Consider the following 25555-nt stretch of genomic DNA (forward strand, 5'->3'; position numbering starts at 1 on the left):
GTGTAAACAGTCCAGCAAGTTGTTGACGCAAGTTTCTTGCCAAAGAACTTGCGGAAGAATCTTGCTTAATTCTTGCGCTGCTGTGTAAACACAGCTGCAAGCGGCTAGCAATAACTTGCAGCAATAACTTCTGCAAGCGACTTGCTAGTGTAAACCCAGCTTAACTCTAAAGATATATATGGTCGTAGCTCTGGTGCTACTATGGATATTGGATATGTCTTTGTCGTGTATTAGCATTGTTCGCAAAAATAACGTCGGTTGTGTCATGAATATAATCGATTAGTGGGAAAATATGGAAACGTCGTTTGTTCGCTTTGTGCATGACAAAGAGTCACATTTTAGCCACTTGAGGCAAGTGACTCACTTGGACGATGTTTATTAGCATGTAAACACGTAAAATGAAAGGTTTGTCTTGAGTTTGTTTTATTGTGATTTGTGTCGTTCTGGACACCTATGAATTAGTAAACGGAAGGATATTGTAACTAAGTGAAGTAGCAATTGAAATGCTGCTGACTTCATGATCAGTTGCGCTTCTCTGAGCAAGATTTACTGTCTTCTTTCTGAATTTTGTACAGAAAGCGTCGATGAGTCGTATTTGTCATTTTTGGTCAGGATAATCAGAACATGGTTTCCGAAATTTATTATTATTGGGGCCATTGTACATACGGCAGGTTTATTCGATTTGTTTTAAAAGCTTTCTCGTACGCGTACCCCCCCCCCCCCCCCCCCCCCCCCGCCCTCCAATAACCCTTAAATTCTTCACAGTTTACGTAAGATACGTGTAGGCTACACAATATGCACCCAGATGTAACAGTAATGCAAGGTTTTACAGCTGTACTTAATTTTCCTTGCAGTTGCGAGTGTTTGAGGGAACTCGGACATCGAGTTACAGAGCGAATTGACTTGTTACCATAACTTTTGTTTCGCATTTATAATCGTTTAGTCTTCCGCCTTAGAATATAATTATAACACATATCTCAGGCTACGCTATGGATAATTGTCACCACTACAAAGATTCCTGAGAGTAGGAGGGAATTACCATGCTGTAGACCAATTTGTTTTCATGTATCGTGTATGGAGGAACTACTGACGGAATAAGTGGAAATAGTGACTTAACATACAGTACCTAGAGAAAAGTGTTTTATTAAGAATAAGCATTGGCCATTACATTACATTACAGCGACACTGCTGTGTGAGTGGTTACCTTGCACTATATCCCAGATAATATGCTGATACCCATTTTTTAACAGAGTTTTGAGTACTGCACATTATTTAAAAAACTAAAGTCGTAGTTATATCCATGTTTGTCGGAACGGGTCGACAGAAGCGTCCGATCCCACGCGTCGGCTTTGATCCGTGACGTAAGGGTGTTGTGCGTGACGTCATGACGGCGCGGAGTTTGGTTTGTGTATGGCTGTCTCCAGTTCTGTTTTATCTTATTTTATTTACTTTTCTGATCTGTTCGTTCTATCTCGTGAGATTTTTTTAAAATTTCAAAACACTTATTGTTTTAATTATCTGTTTCCTCCAATTTCTGTTTTAGTTTATTATATTTATCTTTCTGATCTGTTCGTTCTACCCCGTGAGAATTTTTTTTAAAGACAAAAAACACTAATCAGCTACTGAAGCATCTTTATCTTCTATGGGTGGCAGGGGTTACGACCCCTGGGGAGGTGGGTGGGTATTCATGCATGACTGTCTTCACTTACACGTTGTAGCTACGCAAGGCGTCTAAATTTGTTTATATTTAGTTTGCCCCCCCCCCCCCCCCCCCCACCCAAAACACCCCACTTCCCGCGATTGTCCCGTTAGTGTCATTAGGCTTCTTGTGGAAAGTGTGTGTGTGTGTGTGTGTGTGTGTGTGTGTGTGTGTGTGTGTGTGTGTGTGTGTGTGTGTGTGTGTGTTTTTGTTCCCGCCATATTTGTGACGTCATGGGTCAAAGCAGATGGGCGGGATCGGACGCTTCCGTATGTCCGTTGGAACTTGTGTATGGCAGACATTGTAATGATAGTTTTAGGGTACAGATGTTGCTGATCAGTCATTATTGCAATGAAAGTAAGAGGAAACTAAGTTGGGTTTATTCAACATTTTTCCATCTGTTTCTTAGTCTCTCATTGGTAGACTGTTTTGTTAGTTACTAACAGCAAGCAGTCTAGGAGGGGTGGAGGGGAGTTACAGAAACATGTCAGAAATAAACATAGGCCTATTAATGTTATACTTCTGAGGATGCTTGCCGTGAGTTCTAATTTTCACCTTACCATGGGTAGCTTGTAGCATTTATCTTTGTTGCAGTTAGAGCTCTTCTTACTGATACATTCTACTGCTCAGAATTTCTTCTTGAATTGTACAGTATTCTTTAACTAGAAAATGTATGATGATAAACCTATATCCTGTTGCAGTTCTCCAGTTGCTTTGCTGCTGCAAATTTCACTTGTGGTCAAGTGGATGTGTGATAGGTTGGAGTAAGTTTTTTTTATTTTGAATTAACTGAAAAATAGCCTACAGGTTTTTACTATTTCTCTCAAGTATTTTAGCTATTCAGTTTGTTAGCCTGGAGACATATAGTACCTTTGCAAATGGGACAGAAGGCTACTTGTGCTTTCTACAAGGCCATTCTGCCAGTAATGGACTATGCCTAGTAAAGTACTCAAGAATTAAAATCCATCTTGAGGATAGAGCAGCCTTATGAGAAACAGAGCTGAAATTTCTCGTAAAGTTGTTGTTTAATTTTCAAAAAGTATGCTCCAATTTGCCTGGTTTGTGGTTTAGTTGAAACAGTTATGTTAAGACAGGCCTGTCAGATCCCGAAAAAGGAAGTTCTTTGTGACTAACCAGTAGTGGCTGAATTACACAAAACCCTCAGTTCCAGCAAGGGTGTTCTCTCATATATACACTTGATGAATATAGATGTAGAGGAACTATTGGAGGGATGAGAAGGGGACAACCTGCCAAATGTTGGAAACATCATAAAGAGAGTGATCAGATAATGAGGCCACTACAGTCCAAGTCTATAACAATGGGGTTCATTTTCCATAAAATGGAATTGTATGTTTCAAATCTGATGCACCGTGTAAATTTAAGGATAATGCGCACATGGCTAGGGCATGGAATGAATACAGAAGTAGAAAAAGGAGAAGAAAGTTGTCGTTAATCCTCAGTATTTTGATAGAATTATTAAGCTGACCATGCTGTTTTGAGTTGTCAAGCGTCCATTACGGCCTAATGAAAAATGTTGAAGACATATTCACAAAGTGAAGACCACATTTACAAACAAAAACCTTTGTTACTCAAAAACCATAACTTTTTGTTGTGGACTGCTTCAGTGACTAAGAAATTAGATGCAAAATTTTACAATGCAGGCTTTAGCAGCTGAATGTGGCACAAACACTTGCACTTGCAAATACACTTGCGATTGTGGAAGACTGATTCTATTGTCATGGGTGTGACAAAATTCAGGAGTACAATGTAACACTTTCCCTTTACAGGGAAAATGTTGAATGATTATACGTAAATGAATTAATAAGTGCATAAAACTGAAAACTAATTTAATTAGCCATTAAAATGTAAGAAAGAATGTAACATTATTTTCAAAACAATAGCACAACTTCTGTTATCAACAATCAAAAACTTGATTTCCTTTCATTTGAAATGCAAGAAGATTCAAAATTTTAGCAACAATCTTTCAGAAAGAAACAACGAACCGAAATGTTATTTTCAATACTCGGAAGAGTTTCTTTTCTTCCTCGTATGATTTTAATAACATTAACCTGGTTGGCAAACAGAAACAAAATTCTGTCCAGTTCCCCTGTCACTCTGAAGTGCTATGATTAGAAAGGTTCCAGCTTTAATTTCCATAGCTGGATTTATGGTTGCCTGCACAGAAAATTTCAGCTGTTTCTTGGATTTAGAAATCTACGGAATTTCATATCATGCGATTTCACTTCCAAATGTTTCTGAAGCTAAAATATGACGACTGTCATAATTTCTAAAATAATGTTAGAATGGACTTTAGGAATTGGAATGACATCTTCCCCAAACCTTAACTACATTTCCTTTGTCTTGTCTACTTCACTGCTACGAAGAGAACATGAACTTCATTCAGTTTATTACTAGTATAAACAGCAAATTTCTTTGCGTGTGCAGTGCAGTTTCCAGGAAACTTGAGTTTTTTGTAAATTTGGATTCAACTGTTTTAGATTTGTTATCTTTTTTCCAAGAAAGCTCCAAACGGCAAATTTGTCATGTGAAAGGTAATCACTTGCAATTGCATAATAAGTAACCTTTAGACTGTCCCATACACAGCTTGCAAATAATATTGCTAGTTTACAGCTCCTATGTGTGACCTGAATTTCATCTTATGACATTAAAGAAAAGTTTTCGACAAAGTCAACTTGCATGGCAGCATTCTTTGTAAGCTCTTTCTTAAAAGATGCAGAATATTTGGCTTGTTTCTTCCTTACCCAGAAATGCATTTTAAATTTTGACATCTTGTCCTCTAATGCTTCAGTGATTGCTTCCAGTGATCATGTATTTTCCATTAACTTTGCCAGTCCTTACACTCCTTCCGCGACAGAATTCTATCTAGATTTTCGTTAGTCAACCGCAACGAGACATTACACTGACACTTTCTGCATTTTCCTATCATACAATCCTAATTTTATACATCACAAATGAGTGTCTGAAGCAATTCTTTGGTAGAATTAGGAAAATCTGGAATCACATGTGAAATGCTTTCCGTTAGAAATTTAAAATCTGCATAGTATTTATGTATGCACACATTGACATGTTTCAGATTTTACATCACGAATTCCAGTAGTAGTGCAGCTAACATCATCTTGACAAAAATACTCAATTACTTCATTTTTTGTTTCAGTTGACAAATACCTTGAACCCTTTGGGAGTATCTTAACATTTTTTTCAGTAAGATCCAGGTCCTTAATCTTGTTTCCTAACAGCAGCAGTCTGTTGCCTTGGACTGTTTGGAACTGACTTTTTTGCCTTATTTACAGCCTTGCCTAATGTTTGAGAACATTTGTGAGACCCTAGCCACTGGTGTGGCTCATCCCAGCCATATTTTTACATTTCCTTTATCTACACAACCTTTATCTAGTTTTATCCTTCTCTTTCTTTCTTAGTAGACTGTTTTTTTCATCAGCAGTTCCTATCTATGCTTCATTCTTCTCACTTTGTCCCTTTCTCTCTCCTTTCTGAAGTGTTCATGTTTCAGTGGATCTTCCTTCATTTTATCCTACAGATTTCTCATTCTTTCTGTCAAAAACATCATTATCTGGGAATGCAAGATACATAAATTACATATGTTTTTAATGTAAGCAGACCTGTATATATGTTGTATTTCACCAGTTTAAGATTTCACATGAACAGAAACAACTTGTTTTAAATTTTATATGCTGGTATTTCATTATGGTGAAATATCTTTAAAAACGTGTGCATATTGCCACACCTGTGATGTATATTACTGTCACACTTCAATAAAATACAGTTATTCTGAAAAATTAATAGGATTAGGAGTTATATTTTCTTAACCTGACTTTCGTAGAATCTTAAAAATTGTGAAATATTTGTAGAAACAAGATGCAAACTTTATATTCTTCTTCTTTTTTTTGTCATGGGTGTGACAGCAGTTCCTGTGACTTTCAAGATGAGAGAAAAAATTTGAAACAAAGCTTATTTGACGAAATTATTCAGTGTAGGATACCAAGGAAGCCTATTGTTACATAGCATGTTGCTCATTGTTGCATCATCTGTTTCACAGAAAGCAAATCATTTGAGCCAATATAACAAAATTTCTTTATGTTCCTGGAGCACATTTTTGTACAACCTTTGGGAGCACAATTCATAACTAAATATCTTGAGTACAGTAAAAATGAGTTTCAAATCATTAAATTTTATATTTTGTTAGTCCATTCACATGCCTAAATCTTTACTTTCCTGGCTCATTTCATGGGGAATGAGCCAGGCTGGGGATTAAAATTAATTGTTAGGATTAATATTCCCTTCTCTCCAAATCAAACAAAAATAATCATCTCAGAATGAACTGCTGTTATGGACCAATACCAATATCATAGCACCACCTGCCAGCAGTAGAGGCAGGACTTGTAAATTTTAAATTGCAGTACTCTCTAAATGCCCATCTTTGCTGCAGGGTGAATAGGTCTAGGTGTAACAGCAGCCATGGGTGGGTTTCTTTGCCTTAGGTTCCCAAAACTAATAAGGGTTTCAAGTAGATGACATGTTTCTATAAGCTGAGAGGCCAAAGCTAGAAGTAGTCTATTTTAGAATCCTCAGCTTATGTTTACATCAAGCTACTTGAATTTTATACAGGTTTCATTATTTTGCTGTAAATGTCAGGAGTAAATTTGTACTGCTGGTCAGATGTTGTCACTGATGGGATTGTTTGGGAAGAAATTTTGGTAACACAGAACTCAAAAAGTTACATGTTTCAAATGTGATTGCCTCAGATTATTAGAGCTACAAAAGAGAGTGGAATATTAGGTGGCGTATGGGCCCATTTTCAGTGCAACTCCACCTTATTATTCTTTTTTAGGACCTCATATGCTCACATTTAAAAACCAAATGTAGTTTAGAACATGGTGTCTTTAATTAAAATGGTTTAAAAGAGCCATTTTTTTATATTTTTAGAAAAAAAAGTTTCTCCTCAATTTGTAAACTATTGGACTGCAGTAAGAGAATGACATTTTATAATATAAGGCCTTATATTGGTACCTTATTATATGCAAAGTTTCACGTGTATTCTGTTGTTGCTTATGGAGATATAAGAAGGTAAAATTTACTGTGTCCCAAAGTGGCTGAAAAGTCACTGATGCACGGCCGATAGCTCCGCCATGGGGTCAAACAAATGACTATAGCTCTGCAAGTATTAAATTGGAAATAGTAAAACTTTACCAATGATCATTGGGAACTTGTACAAACATTAACACACAATTTCAATAATATCCATGATGCTACTGTGGGAACTTTTTTCTGAAATTAGGTCTCTAGGCATGGGATGGTGCAATAATGTTAACTTAAGATAAATTCTGACACAATACACTCGTGTTAAAAGAGAAAAGTAATATAATGATATGTTAATTGTAATATGTGACACAATAGCTGTAAGTCACAAATGCTGATATAGCCCCAATTGTGAATTCAGAAAATTCTCAGAAACATGCATTTATTCATTTAGATGTGCGCAGGAATTAGGGATGAATGATTTTTTTATTAATATTCTGCTGCTAAAATTGTATAAAGCATAAGCAGTTGAAAGTGCCAAAAAATTATCTGCAACAATATCCTTTTTTCATATAAATATACAGTGAAATTGGGGAATGTTTGGCAACAGCATCCTTGTTCAAAAACAGAGTGTCTAAAAAAAACACAGATTAAGTTTAAAATTGGTGATATAATGTGAATTTTTCACAGCAATCACAAATGTTCAAAAATACACGTTATATTAATATATACTCACATTTTGACACATCAAGGATAATGCGAAAACAACAGAAACAGAAAATTATTAGAATCTAGTAATTTGAATTAGACCTATCTGGTATTTATGATCACACACAAAAGTATAATCAGAAATCTACTCCCATATTTAATACACATGCGAAACACAGAATGTTTTGATTAGCGGAGTTTGCGACATATTCTACTCTAATGTTATAACAGTCAGAATTGCGAAAATTGTGAAACACCATCAAAACAAGTCTTCCGGCTGGTGTGGCTAACTATGCAATATACAGTTATTGATATGTGTTGAGATCAAACAGATCAAAAAAATATGTCTGTATCAGACATTTCATTAATTAATTTCCTATTGCACCTCATTCCCAGTATCGCTAACAAATGTCATTAGAAGTGTGTATTAGAAACCAGATTTTCAATCCTCCAACAAGATATAAAAGAGTTGCTGAGTGTATCACAAATCACATTTGCTCCCCAGTACAATAAATGCTCTATGAAGAACCAAAGATCTTAAAGAGCAATTTAGCATTTCAAGTGCAACCCTGTTTTTGATTGGTATTAATAGTGTAAGATCCACCTTTCAGCTCTCAAACATCAGTTGCAATAAGAATTAAAACACCGCTACATTTAAATTTTCGATGCTGAGATATGTATGTGTCCCTTTCATCTGTCATTACATCTTTAATCTTCCATTAATTTTTTTGTGCTCTTTTCGACAAGCTTAATTAGTTGTTATACCTGGGCAACAACAAGAGATGTGTGTTACCTTCTAAAATTTTTTGAGTTGTATGGACTCCAACTTGAAGTATTAGGAAGGAGTTTTTAATGTTTTTGCTGAGTGTTATGTAAATAGAATGTAGAGGAGGGGGGGGGGGGAGGAGGAGAAAGGAAAGAAAATGAGACTATTGATATGAGCTGCATCGGGACTTTATGCAGAATGGTGAGTGAAAATATGTGCCAGACAAGGATTCGAATCGAAGATCTCTTCCTTACTAGGCAATTGCATCAACCACAGTGCCACCCGGACATGGTGTTTATTGCAATAGCATGCCTCTTGGCTGACCCACATTTGCATCTAGTACCACCTGCGTGCAGTCCTTGTCCATGTCCTCCATACACTCTACTTTGAGATTCCTGCAGGAGGTCAGATGTAACTATGCATCTGCACTGAAAGTGGTGGATTCATTGCCCATCAAGGTGAATCAGTTACAGTGTTCTTTCACACCATGTCCAAAATAACACACCCACACTTTCATATAATTTTTCTGGGTAGCTGACCTGTCAGTTTTTACTGTTCAGTCTGCTGCAGGGGTCTGCTGCAGTATTTCAGCATATCTTCTTACAGACTCTGTACTAATATTTTGTAAAGTTTTTATTTGTGAGCATGTGTGTAGACTCACATGCTCTTTTTAAAATACAGGTGAGTGTGTTACTGTAACCTTTATTTCTCATTCATATCCATTGACTTCCCAAACTTGCAGCAAAATCATTATCTTCCAACCTAGAGCTTGGTGACACCAAAAGTTGGCAGTAGGGGTGGTGGTGGGAGGAGCGATGCGAAAACGGTCACAGTCCAGCAGGAACTTGTATTCACTTTTTAAGCATCCTTTTCTCCCTATTTTATTTCATGTGCTAAAAGTCTCAGATACAGAGCTCTCAACAACAGCTATATTCGCCATTGCCATGATCAGCATAGATACAGCCATGGATGTTCTTTTATTTTGACAGTATCCATGTTCTGTTTCACTATAAAAGGATCACTTCTGAAGACACAATAAGCATTTTAGTCGTAGATTATGTTCACTATTTGCTCCTTGTGATGAACATCATGTGTACTTTGTAGAATCTCAACAATTTTGTCTCTTTCTTTTCAGGAATGCTGTAATTGATCATTCACACATTCAGTGTAATTAACAACTTGAAGCAGATAAAGTTGGCATGAAGTAAACGATGCACGGGTGGAGTAAACTATAATTCATGCTCTCGGCCTTCTGAAGACCCATGTACGTAAACAAAGTGACACAATGAGGAAAGTTCCGAAACACAAAATGATAGCCAAGAGCTGTCCCAAGTGCTCCATGCAGTTACCTATTGCATCAAAGACATGTGCATGTGGACATATATTTGTTGGAAGGCGATCAAATGCTGCACAAGAGGGTGATGGCACAAGCATTACCCGTCGCCGTACAGAAAGGGTAAAACGAGAGAAGCCTAATTACTACGATGCATTGGAGTATGACAAGGAGACAAGGAAGCAGCAACAACGAAAGCGCAGTATGCGTACTTCTGCTGACCAGTCACAAAGCAAAAGTGATGAACAGATTGGTGCAGATGACGATGTTGTGCATCTCAAAAGGAAGCGGAAGCGCAACTTCAGAACAGAACAGGATAGTGATGATAGGGACAATTGTTTACAAATAATTTCACCAGAGAATGGCTTCAAATGTTCTGTTATTCTCTCTGAAATTAACCGAAAAATGGGTGTAACATCATGGAGAGTATAATTCCTGGATTTACATTTTGTGATGTAATAGGAATTTATATGTTATAGTAATCTCGTAGACAGGGGAACGATATACAGTTTTGCTTCCCTTGTTTCTTAGATTTCAAACAGGGTTAAATTGAAACAAGTTTGTGCCCTCCAGTAATTATGAACTGTATGCAGTAACCATATATTGATTCAAGCAGCAAATCTGCTTTTTGATTAATAAGTCACTGATGTTCCTTGCATTTGTTTCTTTCACCCACATGTGTGATTCATTTAATAACACCAAAAACATTCAGCTGAAAAGTTTTTGAGCATAGTAACTGAATGCTGAACTTAAGAATAAACATTTGCAGTTGTTCTCTCATTATATGAAAAGTGCTACAACTGATCAACACAGTATTACCTTTTCTTATTTGCAAGTATTTGGAAGCATAGCTGTGTTGTCAGGGCTTGTAATGGTGTAGCACTAAACCTTTATTGGACTTCATTCTGGTATCCATTAGAGAGTATATCCAATTAAATTGTATAAACAACTGTAATATGATGAAATTCAAATTCAATTTTCGTGCTAAGCACAGGTGAAGTGTTTACTGCCGTTTGTGACATTTACTACTGGATCATATATTGCTACTTACAGAGTTATAATTTTCATTTCTGTGTTGCCTCTGCACTTGTTAACTGACAAAATTACACGTTTTATTACTTCAAAGTTATCATATAAATAGATGATTGTGTGTTAAAACGTTTATATCAGATTTGTTGTACGTCAGTGTCAAGTCGATGTATCAGATTGAAATTAATTTTCATACCATCAAACAATTTTTACTGGAATAGACTATTGTAATAATCAGTTGGGTATACATCATATCCATGAAACCATTTTCATTGTAAGTTCAGAAGAGTGTATAGCCAAAATTCTTTGTGAACAAATTACAAATATTTGCACATTGTATTGTTTTCACAATTTATTGCCTTCCACTTTAAGCTAAAATAGGGCATGTCCACAAGATTTTAACATTTTCTACTCTGTGTTCCAGAATTATTTTCGTTTGTTTGCAAATACTCGAATAACTTCCCTGTAAACTGTAAAGTTTGCAGTCTTGATCACATGTTAATTTATCTGAACAGATAATTGGTTTTACAGTCACCACCAGAGCTTATAAAAGACAGTGATGCAGAGTATGCATAGTTAATAAATGAGCTGATCAGTGTCTTGTCATTATAAATCCGGTGATGGCTGGAAAGCCAACACTGTTCAAAAAATTAGAATGTGATCAAGACTGCAAAATGTACAGATTCATATATCGAGGTAATTGTCTCCAGCAGAGGTCATCATTTAATGCCAAATGTGATGTTTCTGTGTAACCAAATTCAGCAAATGAACCAAATTCAGCAAATGTTGGATTAAGTGTGACACAGCAAATACATCCAGTTTTCTAAATTTTGATTGCACAGCTTTGGTTGACTTTACAAATGGACTCTAGATTTTTCATCTGAAGACAGCACAGCATCCAGTTTCCGCTACAGACTTCGCACTTAGGTCAGCCACTGTTGTGGCAGCTGGTTGGTATCTTTACTGCTGTTACCATTTATATTGGTATAGCCTGGAGTTGAATTACTGAACTTCTTAGCAAACAATGGAAACTCCAGATAGGAATATCAACAATGTAGGAAAAGATAGATTGCTACTTACCATAAAGGATACAAACTATAAGTTGCAAGATTGGCTCAGTTAAGACACGTACACACGAGCTTTCAGCCTCAGCCTTCGGACACACAAGCTTTTAACGTCAGCCATAATCGGAAAAAAGAGAAACACACACCATTCATTCACACAAGCAAGCACATCTCACACACATGTGAGCGCCGACTTTGGAAGCTCAGGTGTTCTAGCCTGAGCTGCTTGAGTTGGTGGTCATGTTTGTGAGATGTGCTTGCTTTTATAAATAAATGTGTTTTTCTCTTTTTCCAATGAAAGCAGAGGCCGAAAGCTTATGTGTGCCTTTTAATAGTGCCTGTCTGCAACTTAGCCATTTACCATTACAGTAAGTAGCACTCTATCTTTTCCTACATCGGTGAACATCTTAGCCAAGTATTTATTCTATCATTCCATAACAGAAGGGAAGAACAGTTAGTGTGTAAAAATCACTGCAAATTTTAATCAAAAAGTATCTTGTTATAATAGCTGCTCTTGACCTTTGAACTGCTTTGCAATATGTTTGTCATGACTGTCTCAGCATTGGATATGCTTAAACAGAATAGCATATCATGTCAGTGAAGAATGCAACAGGACCAACTTAGGAATTATGCTGGCTCCTGTTGGTGTTTTAACAGAAGTTGGTCATACCGTGACTTGTTTAGTATTCATGCCTGAGGTTAATGCTTGTCTCTTCAAAAGTTCCAGTGCCAAATTTTGCCAGTTTCAAGAAAGTCACATACTGTACCTGGAAAACTTTTCTTGTGGTCTATCTTGTATTCACAGTGTAGAAATACAAATGCTGTTGAACCACATCAAGTCTATAGTATTAGAATCTTCTATACAACTCAGTATTAAGACAGTCCAACACTGCTAAATGTCATGTGGAATCCATATGGTACTGAGTAATACCGGCAGTAAAAGTACTCACATTGTGCCCTTCATTATACACAAAGTGATGCTACACAGATGCCTTCTCAGCTCAAACAGGAAAGTAACATGCACTGTAACATAATGTGTTACTCTTTCAAGACATTATGTTGACCTTGGTGTGTATAGTTTGCCATGAACAAGGCATTGGCCAAGAGTGGTGGTCTGTGTTGGCACACTCAAAGGAGCAGGTGCCCACTATTTTATTTTTGGTATTTTTAAGCTGTCTGCATTATTTGCCTGCATGTTAGTTTGTTAAAGATGATTGTATCCAAGTACAAATTGCCATTTCTTATCTTGGAAGTGATGTAACGGCTGATAAAAATACTTTGTTCCCTGCGTTCACCATTTCTCAGTTCATTTGAAACATGACTTATTATCATTTTATTATTATTTCTTTCCTTTCTCAGACGTTATGTCTGGTTAAAAATGGAAAGTGACGTGGACTTGATCAAGCGTGACTTCCTTTTAACTGTACTGAATATGTTACATTGCATTTAGGAACTTTCGGGTAATTGAACATGTATCAATAATTACAGATTTCTGTAGTTGTATATATACGTTTGGATGTAGCTGTATTCTGTTGATGTACTGGTGGATATTGTGTGATGACTCCTGTAGTTGATAGTATAATTGGTATAATGTTAACTTTATCCTGATGCCTTATGTCCTTGACTTCCTCAGCCAGTTGGATGTATTTTTCTATTTTTTCTCCTGTTTTCTTCTGTATATTTGTTGTATTTGGTATGGATATTTCGATTAGTTGTGTTAATTTCTTCTTTTTATTGGTGAGTATGATGTCAGGTTTGTTATGTGATGTTGTACCTGTTATAATGGTTCTGTTCCAGTATAATTTGTATTCATCATTCTCCAGTACATTTTGTGGTGCATACTTGTCTGTGAGAATGTGTTGTTTTATTAGTTTATGTTGTATGGCAAGTTGTTGTTGTATTATTTTTGCTACATTGTCATGTCTTCTGGTGTATTCTGTATTTGCTAGTACTGTACATCCGCTTGTGATGTGATCTACTGTTTCTATTTGTTGTTTGCAAAGTCTTCATTTATCTGTTGTGGTATTGGGATCATTAATAATATTCTTGCTGTAATATCTGGTGTTTATTGTTTGATCCTGTATTGCAATCATGAATCCTTCCATCTCACTGTATATATTGCCTTTTCTTAGCCATGTGTTGGATGCGTCTTGATCGATGTGTGGCTGTGTTAGATGATACGGGTGCTTGCCATGTAGTGTTTTCTTTTTCCAATTTACTTTCTTTGTATCTGTTGATGTTATGTGATCTAAAGGGTTGTAGAAGTGGTTATGAAATTGCAATGGTGTAGCCGATGTATTTATATGAGTGATTGCTTTGTGTATTTTGCTAGTTTCTGCTCGGTCTATAAAGAATTTTCTTAAATTGTCTACCTGTCCATAATTTAGGTTTTTTATGTCGATAAATCCCCTTCCTCCCTTTCTGCTTAATGTGAATCTTTCTGTTGCTGAATGTATGTGATGTATTCTATATTTGTGGCATTGTGTTCGTGTAAGTGTATTGAGTGCTTCTAGGTCTGTGTTACTCCATTTTACTACTCCAAATGACTAGGTCAGTATTGGTATAGCATAAGTATTTATAGCTTTTGTCTTCTGTCTTGCTGTCAATTCCGTTTTCAGTATTTTTGTTAGTCTTTGTCTATATTTTTCTTTTAGTTCTTCTTTAATATTTGTATTATCTATTCCTATTTTTTGTCTGTATCCTAGATATTTATAGGCATCTTTTTTCCATCGCTTCTATGCAGTCGCTGTGGTTATCCAATATGTAATCTTCTAGTTTAGTGTGTTTTCCCTTGACTATGCTATTTTTCCTACATTTGTCTGTTCCAAAAGCCATATTTATATCATTGCTGAATACTTCTGTTATCTTTAGTAATTGGTTGAGTTGTTGTTTAGTTGTTGCCAGTAGTTTTAGATCATCCATGTATAGCACGTGTGATTTTGTGTTGGTATGTTCCAGTAATATTATATCCATAATTTGTATTATTTAGCTTGTTGGATAGTGGGTTCAGAGCAAGGCAGAACCAGAAAGGACTTAAAGGGTCTCCTTGGTATATTCCACGCTTAATCTGTATTGGCTGTGATGAGATATTATTTGAATTTGTTTGGATATTAAGTGTGGTTTTCCAATTTTTCATTACTATGTTTAGGAACTGTATCAATTTAGGATCTACTTTGTATATTTCCAATATTTGTAGTAACCATGGGTGGGGTACACTATCAAAAGCTTTTTGGTAATCAATGTATGCGTAGTGCAGCGACCTTTGTTTAGTTTTAGCTTGATATGTCACCTCTGTTTCTATTATCAGTTGCTCTTTACATCCTCATGCTCCTTTGCAGCAGCGTTTTTGTTCTTCATTTATAATTTTGTTCTGTGTTGTATGTGTCATTAATTTCTGTGTAATGACTGAAGTTAATATTTTGTATATTGTTGGTAGGCATGTTATGGGTGATATTTTGCTGGGTTTGCTGTGTCTACGTGATCTTTAGGTTTCAGATAAGTTATTCCTTGTGTTAAGTGTATCAGGGACTGTGTATGGGTCTGCAATGTAATTGTTAAATAATTTAGTTAGATGTGAATGTGTTGAGGTGAACTTCTTTAGCCAGAAATTTGCTATTTTATCATTTCCAGGGGCTTTCCAATTGTGCGTAGAATTAATTGCTAGGGTGACTTCATGTTGCAAAATTATCAATTCAGGCATTTGTGGTATCATCTTGTATGAGTCTGTTTCTGCTTGTATCCTCCGTGCGTGTCTTATGTTGTACTGGGTTTGACCATATGTTGCTCTAGACGTGTTCCATGTCTGTTATGTTTGGTGGATTGTCTATTTTTAATGTGCGTGTTATCTATTGTCTGGTAAAACTTCTTTCGGTTTTTGTTGAATGTTTGGTTTTGTTTCCTTCTATTTTCACTTTTTTTGTATCTTCTAAGTCGTTTGGCGAATGCTTGTAATTTCTGCTTCTTTTCATCTAATTGCTCTATCGCGTCTTGTTGTGAGATTTTACCTAACCTATTTCGTTTTTTGTCTGATATTTCATTTCTTATAAACTGTGTTAGCTGTCCGATGTCTTTTCTCAGTTTTTCTATTCTGATCTGTAGCCTGTGTTGCCATGCTGGTTTTGTGGGTTTCTTCTGTGTGTTGGTTGGTTCTGATCTCTGCCTAGTGCGTGTATTTAGTGTAGTGAGTGCTCCTACATAAACCAGTAGTTGTAACTCTTCCATAGTTGTATTTTCATTTATTTTGTTGTGTATGATTGTGTTGATAGTTGTTATTGTTGTTTCGACTTGTGAGTTATTTGGGGGTCTATGCAAGAATGGTCTAATGTCTGTATTTGTGTCTTTGTATTCTATATATGTCAACTGAAATTTTTCTTCTATATCTAACAAGTGTGTCACTTCATGTTCTATTTGTGCTTGTTCTGGTGGCTGTCTTAAGATTTCGTTTTCCTCTGATTGTTTAAATGATGCGTGTTGTTCTTTGTTTGTTTGCTCTGGGATGTTTGACTCCATTACTTTATTTTCTTCTTCTTCTTCTGATTGCACATTAGTTTGTTCCAGTATTTGTTGTACTTGTTGTTTGATGTTTTCTAATTCTGACCGGGGTATCCTGTTATTTTTGATTATTACACAAATCTGATCAGCTAGTCGTTGTTCTGTTAAAAATTTTAATTCTGGGTATTTGGTAATAAATGTTGTGTATATTTGTGATCTGTATCCAGTTGTGTTGGTTCCTAAGTTTGTTGCTTGGTAATAACAGAACATGAGGTGTCGGTTAACTTCATCTGACCATCTCATCCTCTGTCTTTGTTTTCCTTCTAGAGTGGTTGCAGGAAGCATGTCCTGCAAAACACCTGTATTTGGATTTAAATCATTTTCCATGTGGCTAGCAGTGTTGTTACCATTGTGGACGGGCATAGGGTTAAAGCGTCGTCCCCGACCATGACAGCGCCTGTCCGAGGCTTCATTAGTTCTGTCCTGAACCAATTATTATTATTATTATTATTATTATTATTATTATTATTATTATTAAATATAAAGGCACAGGCATGTTGATGTAAAAATGGTGTGGTTCTCGAGAGAGGCTCTGAATATTCAGCTTGATAGACAGACACGAATGGATATAATTTTGCATCTGAAAACTAAGAATTCAGTGTGCGGTATCATGTAAAGTCTGGGAATGCCTGAGCCAGTGCTGTCAGTACCTAATCAGATAACCCTTTTGTGTTTTGTGTCCTCAGTCTTTCATTGTGGCATGCCTAAATAAACTCTTCTTGATTTACAAACTATCGTTTTAAATAAGACACTCGAGCTTTTGATGGCTATCTCTGCCATCGATATTTGGACTAAAACACCAATGACTGCTGCGGCTGGCATGGTGTTCCATGTATATAGGCACCAAAGTAGCATCTGGAACCATCCGAAGAAGGCCAGATTGAAACATTCATGAAAGGTGAGTTTCATAGCTTGCAACAGTTCTAGTCTTGACTCGGAACCAATAATGTCAGGTGGTGCAAGAAACCAGCTACAAGTTTGAAAATACAGCTCCCGCCTCCTTACAAGTGTCAAGTATCGGGTGTTTGCTTTCAGCCAATATCCAGAGCCCACCCCCATGTTCTACTAAGTGTGTGCCCCTCATCTCTGTTATAATTGTTACTGTTCGCCGACCGAAGTGGCCGTGCGGTTAAAGGCGCTGCAGTCTGGAACCGCAAGACCGCTACGGTCGCAGGTTCGAATCCTGCCTCGGGCATGGATGTTTGTGATGTCCTTAGGTTAGTTAGGTTTAACTAGTTCTAAGTTCTAGTGGACTAATGACCTCAGCAGTTGAGTCTCATAGTGCTCAGAGCCATTTTTTTGTTACTGTTCAATCCTGGCAGCCTCGTTTATAAGAGAATCCTAATCTCTTAACGCATGAGCCAAGACTCTTTTTCACAGATACCAGGGGTGAAAACATAGCAGGCTTTGGATATCAAGCAAAAGCAATGGTGTATACTAGATGCTTGTATGGAGGCAGGAATGACAGTTTCAAATGTGGCGCCAGTTGCTTGTACCACCTCTTGCTGGTCCCACAGCGAACCAGTGGGTGTTCACGAGGTGCACAACTTGCCTTTGATGCATACATCACTTCAGGGGGCAGGAGGTTAGTGGAAGAATGAAATATGCCATAAGATGTTTGCACTTCATCCTTAGTTGTGGCACATACACGACATATCAGAGTTTGTTAAAAAAACACAGTAATGTTTTGACTGATAGCACAAGACAAGTAACAGGCCCAAATTGAATCTTATGAGGTCCCAGAAACGTATATTTTTAATCACTCTCTACATGAAACTTCATATGTAAATGTCCTGTTTGACCAGAGATTGATAAACCAGTTGAGAAACTTTATTGTGCATTTTGATTATGAGTCATTCACCACCACCACCACCACCACCTCCTCCTCCTCCTTCAGATAAAACTACTGGCATTGATTGCATGATTTTACTCCCTTCTATTTTGTAGTGTAATTAGGTCCCAGAAACGTATATTTTTAATCACTCTCTACATGAAACTTCATATGTAAATGTCCTGTTTGACCAGAGATTGATAAACCAGTTGAGAAACTTTATTGTGCATTTTGATTATGAGTCATTCACCACCACCACCACCACCACCACCACCACCACCACCACCACCACCACCTCCTCCTTCAGATAAAACTACTGGCATTGATTGCATGATTTTACTCCCTTCTATTTTGTAGTGTAATTAGGAGCAATATAAAAAAAATATTCTGAAAAAAATAAAAATGCAATAATTTTATTACCAGAAATGTAACACGAGATGAACAAAGTGAACTTATGTCTTTTACCTACTTCCATGCATAGCCACCAATGTTCTCAACACATTTCTCCCATCATGGTACCAGTTTCAATATACCAAATTCACATTTCAAAGCCCATTTGGTCAGAGCAAAGAAATCCGTGGACTGCTGATTTCACTTCTGCACCTGTCCAAAACCTTGGCCGGCCAGGAATTTCTTCATGGGACCAAACAGATGAAAGTCCGACAGTGAGCAATCTGGACTGTGTGGTGGATGCTGGAGCACCTCCCACCAAAATTTGGCGATTTTCTAACAGAAACAGCAACATAGGACGGAGTATTGTCATGAAGTTTGACATCGTCAGCATTAGTGTTGTGATGTTTGTCAGGAAGGGCACAATGCAACTGAACTGAAAATTTAATGTAGACTGCAGCATTCGCAGTGACCCTGTGTTGCGCTTGTATTGCTATGCCCACAACTCGTCACCAGTGCTGATTCCTTTCAGAAAGTCATGTCCTGTGGCATAACACAATAAGTGATCCAAGCATGTCGTCATTCACTGGTCCTTATGGTTGTCTGAGTTTCTTAGGCACCCTATGAGTACCAACTTTACAAAATTTCAATACGTCATGAACAGTATTGTACGCTGCACCATAGGAAATGTTGAACTGCTGCTTCACAGTTGCTGCCTCAATGGCTTCAATATTCTTTGGGGGTTGCAGCTTCTACTATCTTGCCAGAGTGTGGCGAATCACTTTTCACACAGCCCTGTTGGAAGAAAGCATACCAGCTGGAGACATTACTATGGTCCATGCAGTCATCCCCATACATGCTATGCATGTTCCTTTCAATTTCACTCACTTTGGGCCTTCTGGCCCACAAATATTGAACTACACTTCGCTGCCCCTGGCAAGTTAACAACAGTAACATGCACACTGTTTTGTAGTCGAGGCTTCTCTCGGTAGAGCTGCACCTGGAAGCAAAATGCCCTCTATAGCACAAAGTTCAAACTATATCATTGTAAAATTTCAACATTGTAATACCAGGGAAGGAAAAAAATTGTGCATTACTTTCTGATCTTCCCTCATATTAGTGCCTATAACTGAATGGCTTTGCTGGTACTTCATCTGTGACCTTCCAGTCATCTACTTCTTTATTGTATTTAGGGAAAGTAATTAGTTTGAACTGTGATATACATATCAAAGTAACATACGAACTCCCAACCGAATTTTGCAACCTACTCCCCCTCAGAAAAAAACATGGTGTTATCTGGGTTTGCAGATTTGTTAGTGCTGTAGGAAAGCTGTTAATAGTAAATTAGTCTCCGTGGCATAGTACACACTTACCAACTCAATAACAGTCAGTATACTCATAACTGTTACACAGTAATAATGAAAAGGGTGTAACTGCAAAAATCAAAACTCTGCAGAGCATTTGGCTTTATGCTAATAATGTAAGATGATGATCTGTAGGATTCTTACACTGTAAATAGCGAGTGGCAAGTTTCTGTGACAAGCAACATAAACCATTTGTTTTTAATGATAGCTGAAAAAGCAGATTATTAGAAATTTATGTGTCTGGCAATGCATGTTTTGACGTTTTCAGTGTCCCCCAAAAATATTTCTGTGATGGATTAGTTCAGTTACACACAACTACTTAGATTCCATTTACTCTTATAAATTGTTAGGATAGAAGAGGTGTCTTTTGAACCCTAGGCATAGTATTTTCCTTTTCGGTTGTTTACTGTATCTTCAAATCTTTGATATTTACTGTTCTATGTATGTTCATGTCAATACAAGAAACATTTCAGATGGTGTTTTTAGAAAAATTTTGAATTAAGTCTTTAAATATCAAACATGGAACATAATACATTAACATTGTGTTTTTATCCCATCCGTTCACCAAACAAAACATATCTAACCTACAAATGGGATTAGAAGTTCAAAGAGCTGTAAGAAAAAATGAGTTTGTTTATGACTTGCAGCATTTTTTTCCCTGCATGCTATATGTAAGTTTTGATTTTAGTGTCAAAAATTTTATGTTATTCTCTGTGGCCCACAGTTTGTTTATTTTTCACACAAATATTCTTTTGAGCACTGTTTCGACCTTCTCTTTTTCCAAATTCTTTGTCATGCAGAATGTGCTTCAATTTTTTCCAGAGAGTACAAGGGGTAGAAGGAAAAAAGAAATCCACTTTGTTTTGTATAAAAATACATGTTTAATTATCTCTGAAACAAATTACATCTTTCTTATTCCAGTTACTGTAAACACACACAAAATTCTTAAAGCCTCTGGCTGGAAGGAATGTGAAATATGTATCCAAATGACTTTCCAGTTTTTAAATGTGAACCAAAGTTTCACAGTTTAAAATGTTTCACCAGCCCTTTTAAATGATAGAAAAGACAACCATTCCATAGATGCTAATGACTTAGCTTTTGGAAAAAATAATACCAGACCACATAAGATACTTTTACACATATTCACAATGATTTGACTTGTGATTTCATCTTTAATGCGAATAACTATATATACATGCACTGTAATTGGAACCACTACTTCGAAGCAGAGGCATCGGAGCCTTGGTTCTTGCTGATGCACACAATTAGCAATTAATATTGTTCACAGCAATATCATTTGTGGCAATAAAAATTATAGTTTTAACTATATAATATCGTGAAATTGTTATTTTCATGTATTCCGATCCAGTAAAAAGTGAAATATAAGCAATCTACCTTGTGGGTGTAGTCTTGGGTGATGTGGGGATTACTTACATTTGTTCCTAGCACCCCTGGATAGAATTGCTAATTTACAGTATGTGTATAGCACTTTATATATTTTAAAGGCAATATACACAACAAAATGCTCTGAAATATTATTCCATCCATAAGTAAGCAGAAAAAAAACTGTCAAATAGGTTGAAACAAATTCCCTGTGGCTCAAATGCAAGCAGGTGAATCTTTATTAATGATTCATCCACACAGTATCAGTTGAAGTATACATCAATTTTGATCGAGAAGTAACACAAACCAATGCTTGTTCATCCTGTCCAAGGAAATAGTTATTACTTTAAAAAATGACATTTTTGATCATTGCACATTTTGTATCCTGAAAGCTTCATCTCTATAAGCTCACTTTCAATGTAGTTAATTATAATTTAGAAAGTCTTGCCATGTCCAGGAATGCAAAAGATTAACAGTGCTTGAATAAATCCACATTCTACGTCACACACAGAATATGCATTTGTCTATAAATTCATAAGTAAGTAGGGTTATAGTAAATGGTATAGTTATTAAAAATAATTTTCAAAATTGTATCTTGATAGTGTATAAAAGTCATAACGGCTATCAAAAATACAACAGACATTATGTTTACATATTTGTAGTCTCACATAAAATAAATCTCCCATGAAACACTCTACAATAAATACTTGCATAACAGAGGATATTGATTGTTGAAAATAAAGGATCACAATCTGTGAAAAATAATTGCAAATTCAGATATCTGCACTTAAATAACTTTTCTGGAAGAAGATATCAATTTGATAATTTAATGACCTTAGAACAGCTGACTTCATATGGTTCCTTTGATTGTAAATATTCAATGAACATTAAGAGGGAATAAATAGGGTGTGACATCTGTTGCTCTCAGCTACTATTCTCACAAACCACGTTGACACTTGGCATGGTGGGTGATGGGAGTTTCACATTTTCAGAAATGCCTCTACAGTCACTTCCATCAGCCACCGTGCAAATTGTCAACTTTGTTCACGCGAACAGTATCACAAACATCCATGACATTACAGCTTACACTATCAGTCGAATCTTCCTTGCCGCATGTGCAAAGAATTTTTCTTTCCTGAAGCAATGACACTATCTCATTTCAAGAGGGATGATGTCAACGTGCTCTCAGCAGTCTGATGAATATAATACTATTGGGTAACTGCATTGCGCCACATATAATGCAGCGATAGCAGGGGTCATTTCAATCCAATCTGTCTAGTTATCTGTAACAAAAAAAACAAACAAACAATAAATGATCTATAATTATCCTCGGTAACAATAAGAGCACAACTGACAAATCTGACAGGAAAGTGCACAGTTTGGTTTTTTTTTTGTTGAGTGAAACTAATATTCTGCAGAACAGCCCTTTAAAGCCACAGGTCTTAGCACAAGGGGACTTGGGGTACTTTTCTTTCGAAAATTCTGTCATTTGTTCCAAGGATCATTGCTATAATCTGAATGAAAGCAGATTGTATGTCTGTTTATATATGCTGACCAGGTAACAATAGTAATCAACATTTGATCAGCATGAAAATTATGTGCCAGCACAAAAACTGAGTGGTAATAGATAAAGTAGTTGGCCGTCATGGTGTGTCACTGCACTGAGGGGGGTGGGGACAAAGCGAAAAGAAAAATTCGGACAAAATTACATTCTTAAAAATATTACAGGTTTCCTGAGATTTACTGCATCAATAGATCTTTCCCCAAACTCTTTGCCTTTACAAATGTCTGTATATGTGTGTGTGTGTGTGTGTGTGTGTGTGTGTGTGTGTGTGTGTGTGTACGTACACCTGTCCTTTTTCCCCCCTAAGGTAAGTCTTTCCGCTCCCGGGATTGGAATGACTCCTTACCCTCTCCCTTAAAACCCACATCCTTTCGTCTTTTCCTCTCCTTCCCTCCTTCCTGATGAAGCAACCGTTGGTTGCGAAAGCTTGAATTTTGTGTGTGTGTGTGTGTGTGTGTGTGTGTGTGTGTGTGTGTGTGTGTGTCAACATGCCAACGCTTTCGTTTGGTAAGTTACATCATCTTTGTTTTTAGATCTTTAAGATGTTATTGAAATGTGGATATTTTTACACTGGTGTAGTGTATATGACAAAAAGGGTTATCTTTAAATGAAGATAATGATGAAAACACCGTCCGTACTACGTATGATTTTTTTTTAATTTTTAAAGTGACTGATTACCATTTCTGTGTGAATGACTAACTAACTAGTTTAGATCTACAGTGTTACTATCTTTGGGAGGGACTCTTCACTGCAGCTGTGCATTTAATGTAAGGGCAAGAAAACCCAACACTCAAGATTCCATAAGCTTTTTCCAGCCTTCATGCTGCATGGTTATCTCAAAATGTTAAGGATATTGTACAAATTTTCCCACCCCTGTGTATGATAAGACTGCATTGTGGAGTAAATTTCCATACCTGTTCATAAACTGTCCATGCCATAGCAGCCATCAATGTTCTTCTGAGCATTCGAGGTGCCAGTCCTTTGAAGTAGCCTTGAAATCCATAAGTCTATAAACAAAATATGAGGCATTTCTAAATACCTTCCATGGGAAGCATCAAAATATAAAGCAAACAACTATCAATTCTTAATAAAATTCCCATAGTCTGTTCCTTCCTAGAGTCGGTGTAATTAAATATCAGGCTGTAGCACATCTCTTGAGGTGCTTTACGAGATCCGAGAGACTATGCCTATATCGAGTGAGGGAAATACACCTAAGAGGAGCATGAAGCAATAGTTGAAAGAGGAAATGTACACAAAAAGCAAGCTTATTACTTTCACTGTGTGGTGTACTGTGTATTATTTTCCTACATCTCATGCAAATTGCAACTCAGAACCTCTCAATCAACTGCTCCAAATAAACAGATTTAGGATTACTTTTCCATCTTCTTTTCTAGTTTACTATTCTCCTACTATGTTTATTTCAGTAACTACTACTGATTTTTCATGACAAGAAGCTGATATCAAACAGCTGATCAATACATAAAGTGAGGTTGGCCAAGATTTTGGCTCACAAGTCAAGCCCAGGTGCCAAAGCCCTCAGTCTCACTTCACATTTTCCCTACCACCACACCATTCTGTCTCAGCACGAGGCTGGGGAAAACAGCGAACATGGCACATTTAAATGTCAGTAAAGTCATACTACATATGACTTGGTTTTATATTCCACAGTCCTCAACAATGTAAATCACTAAGAAAACAAGTTTTCAGTATTAATTAATTATTTTTTGTGCACTGAAGGCATACCTGGTACAAAGTGTCGGCATACAAACAGACACAGATAATTTCACAGTTTCACCCTCAAGTTACCACATAATATAACTTATTTAGTTTCATAATCGAAAAAAGGTCTTTCACACAAATATGTTGCCTGAAATATGATAGCACATTTGCAACCTCATTATGGAAATTTGGAAAATCTACCTGATAAAAGCAGTGCTGATGTCTGTACATTTTAACATAAAAAGATTTGTAATTAAAACAGGAATTATCTTGCAAGTCAACCAGTTACACCTGCACGTGCACAGGAGTGTTTTCAACTGAAATGGCAAATGGTCTCAAAAGCAGATGTAAGACTGAAAGTGTCCTATCGTAATTCTTGTAAAGCCACAAGGAATTCCTCAAACCTTGTGCCTTTTTTAATGCCAGTGAGTTAGGGAACTGGACAGTCTTTATCCGAATGTGTTTTCTACAATGCGATTTTCTTTTTAAATGCATCTCCATCAAATCAGAAAGAAGTTATCTGGCAGTGTCTTACCGTGGACAGTGTGCAGCCAAGTCCACTCAAAATGTGAAGTCTGCAATCCATTCAGATTGTTCTAATTTTCATCCCTGCACTCCTTTTTCCTTCAAAAACTCAACAATTGTGGGATTTAAATCTAAAAATCGTTCCAGATATGCCCCTTGATTTCACCAATGCACTTTGCAGCAATATTTAAAGTCTCCATATTCTTTGTTCATTTCCACTGAAAACTATTGCAACTGAAAATGGAATAATGGGTGCGACTTCAGAAATTTTACTACTCATACCACCAATGTCTTCTAGAGCTCTATGCCTGCAAATCTGGCACAAAGTGCTTCTTGAAGTGGAGGACAGTGAATGCCATGTGTCGAATGTTGTAATTTTTGACTCTTTCATAGTAATCTAAAAATTTAAAATCTTTCTGCATTGTACTATAATGTCATTTCATAGTAAATAAGCAGTAACCGTCACTTGTACAAACTGAAAATTCTCATCCCTCTCTTCTGTCATTTCATTCATTTTAAAGAACTCTGATGATCGCTAGACTGCCTCTTTTTGTGCAAACAGCCACTAGACCTG

The 25555-nt window shown here is 36.7% G+C and overlaps 2 protein-coding genes across 3 annotated transcripts in view; one reads left to right on the top strand and one right to left on the bottom strand.

Moving 5' to 3' along the window:
• Positions 1 to 209: 209 nt before the first annotated feature.
• Positions 210 to 10927, top strand: LOC126234444 (UPF0547 protein C16orf87 homolog). The gene is made up of 2 exons (XM_049943138.1): positions 210 to 405; positions 9364 to 10927. Exon 2 carries the CDS (start codon positions 9514 to 9516, stop codon positions 9991 to 9993), a length of 480 nt encoding a protein of 159 aa, XP_049799095.1. The 5' UTR covers positions 210 to 405; positions 9364 to 9513; the 3' UTR covers positions 9994 to 10927.
• Positions 10928 to 20673: 9746 nt separating this feature from the next.
• The window catches only part of LOC126236384 (mitochondrial glycine transporter A-like), a 117334-nt gene continuing 112452 nt past the window's right edge, over positions 20674 to 25555 (bottom strand). For both annotated transcript variants that reach the window (XM_049945671.1, XM_049945670.1), the window contains exons 8-9: positions 23652 to 23744; positions 20674 to 22456 (exon numbers count right to left, since the gene is read on the bottom strand). In XM_049945671.1, coding sequence (XP_049801628.1) covers positions 22430 to 22456; positions 23652 to 23744 — 120 coding nt within the window. In that variant the 3' untranslated portion in view covers positions 20674 to 22429. The remainder of the gene's footprint in view (positions 22457 to 23651; positions 23745 to 25555) is intronic.

Source organism: Schistocerca nitens, chromosome 2 (genome assembly GCF_023898315.1).
Source record: "Schistocerca nitens isolate TAMUIC-IGC-003100 chromosome 2, iqSchNite1.1, whole genome shotgun sequence".
Taxonomy (NCBI): Eukaryota; Metazoa; Arthropoda; class Insecta; order Orthoptera; family Acrididae; genus Schistocerca; species Schistocerca nitens.

Excerpts from the sequence above, each read along its gene's own strand:
- LOC126234444 (XM_049943138.1), top strand. The coding sequence starts at position 9,514 with ATGAGGAAAGTTCCGAAACACAAAATGATAGCCAAGAGCTGTCCCAAG.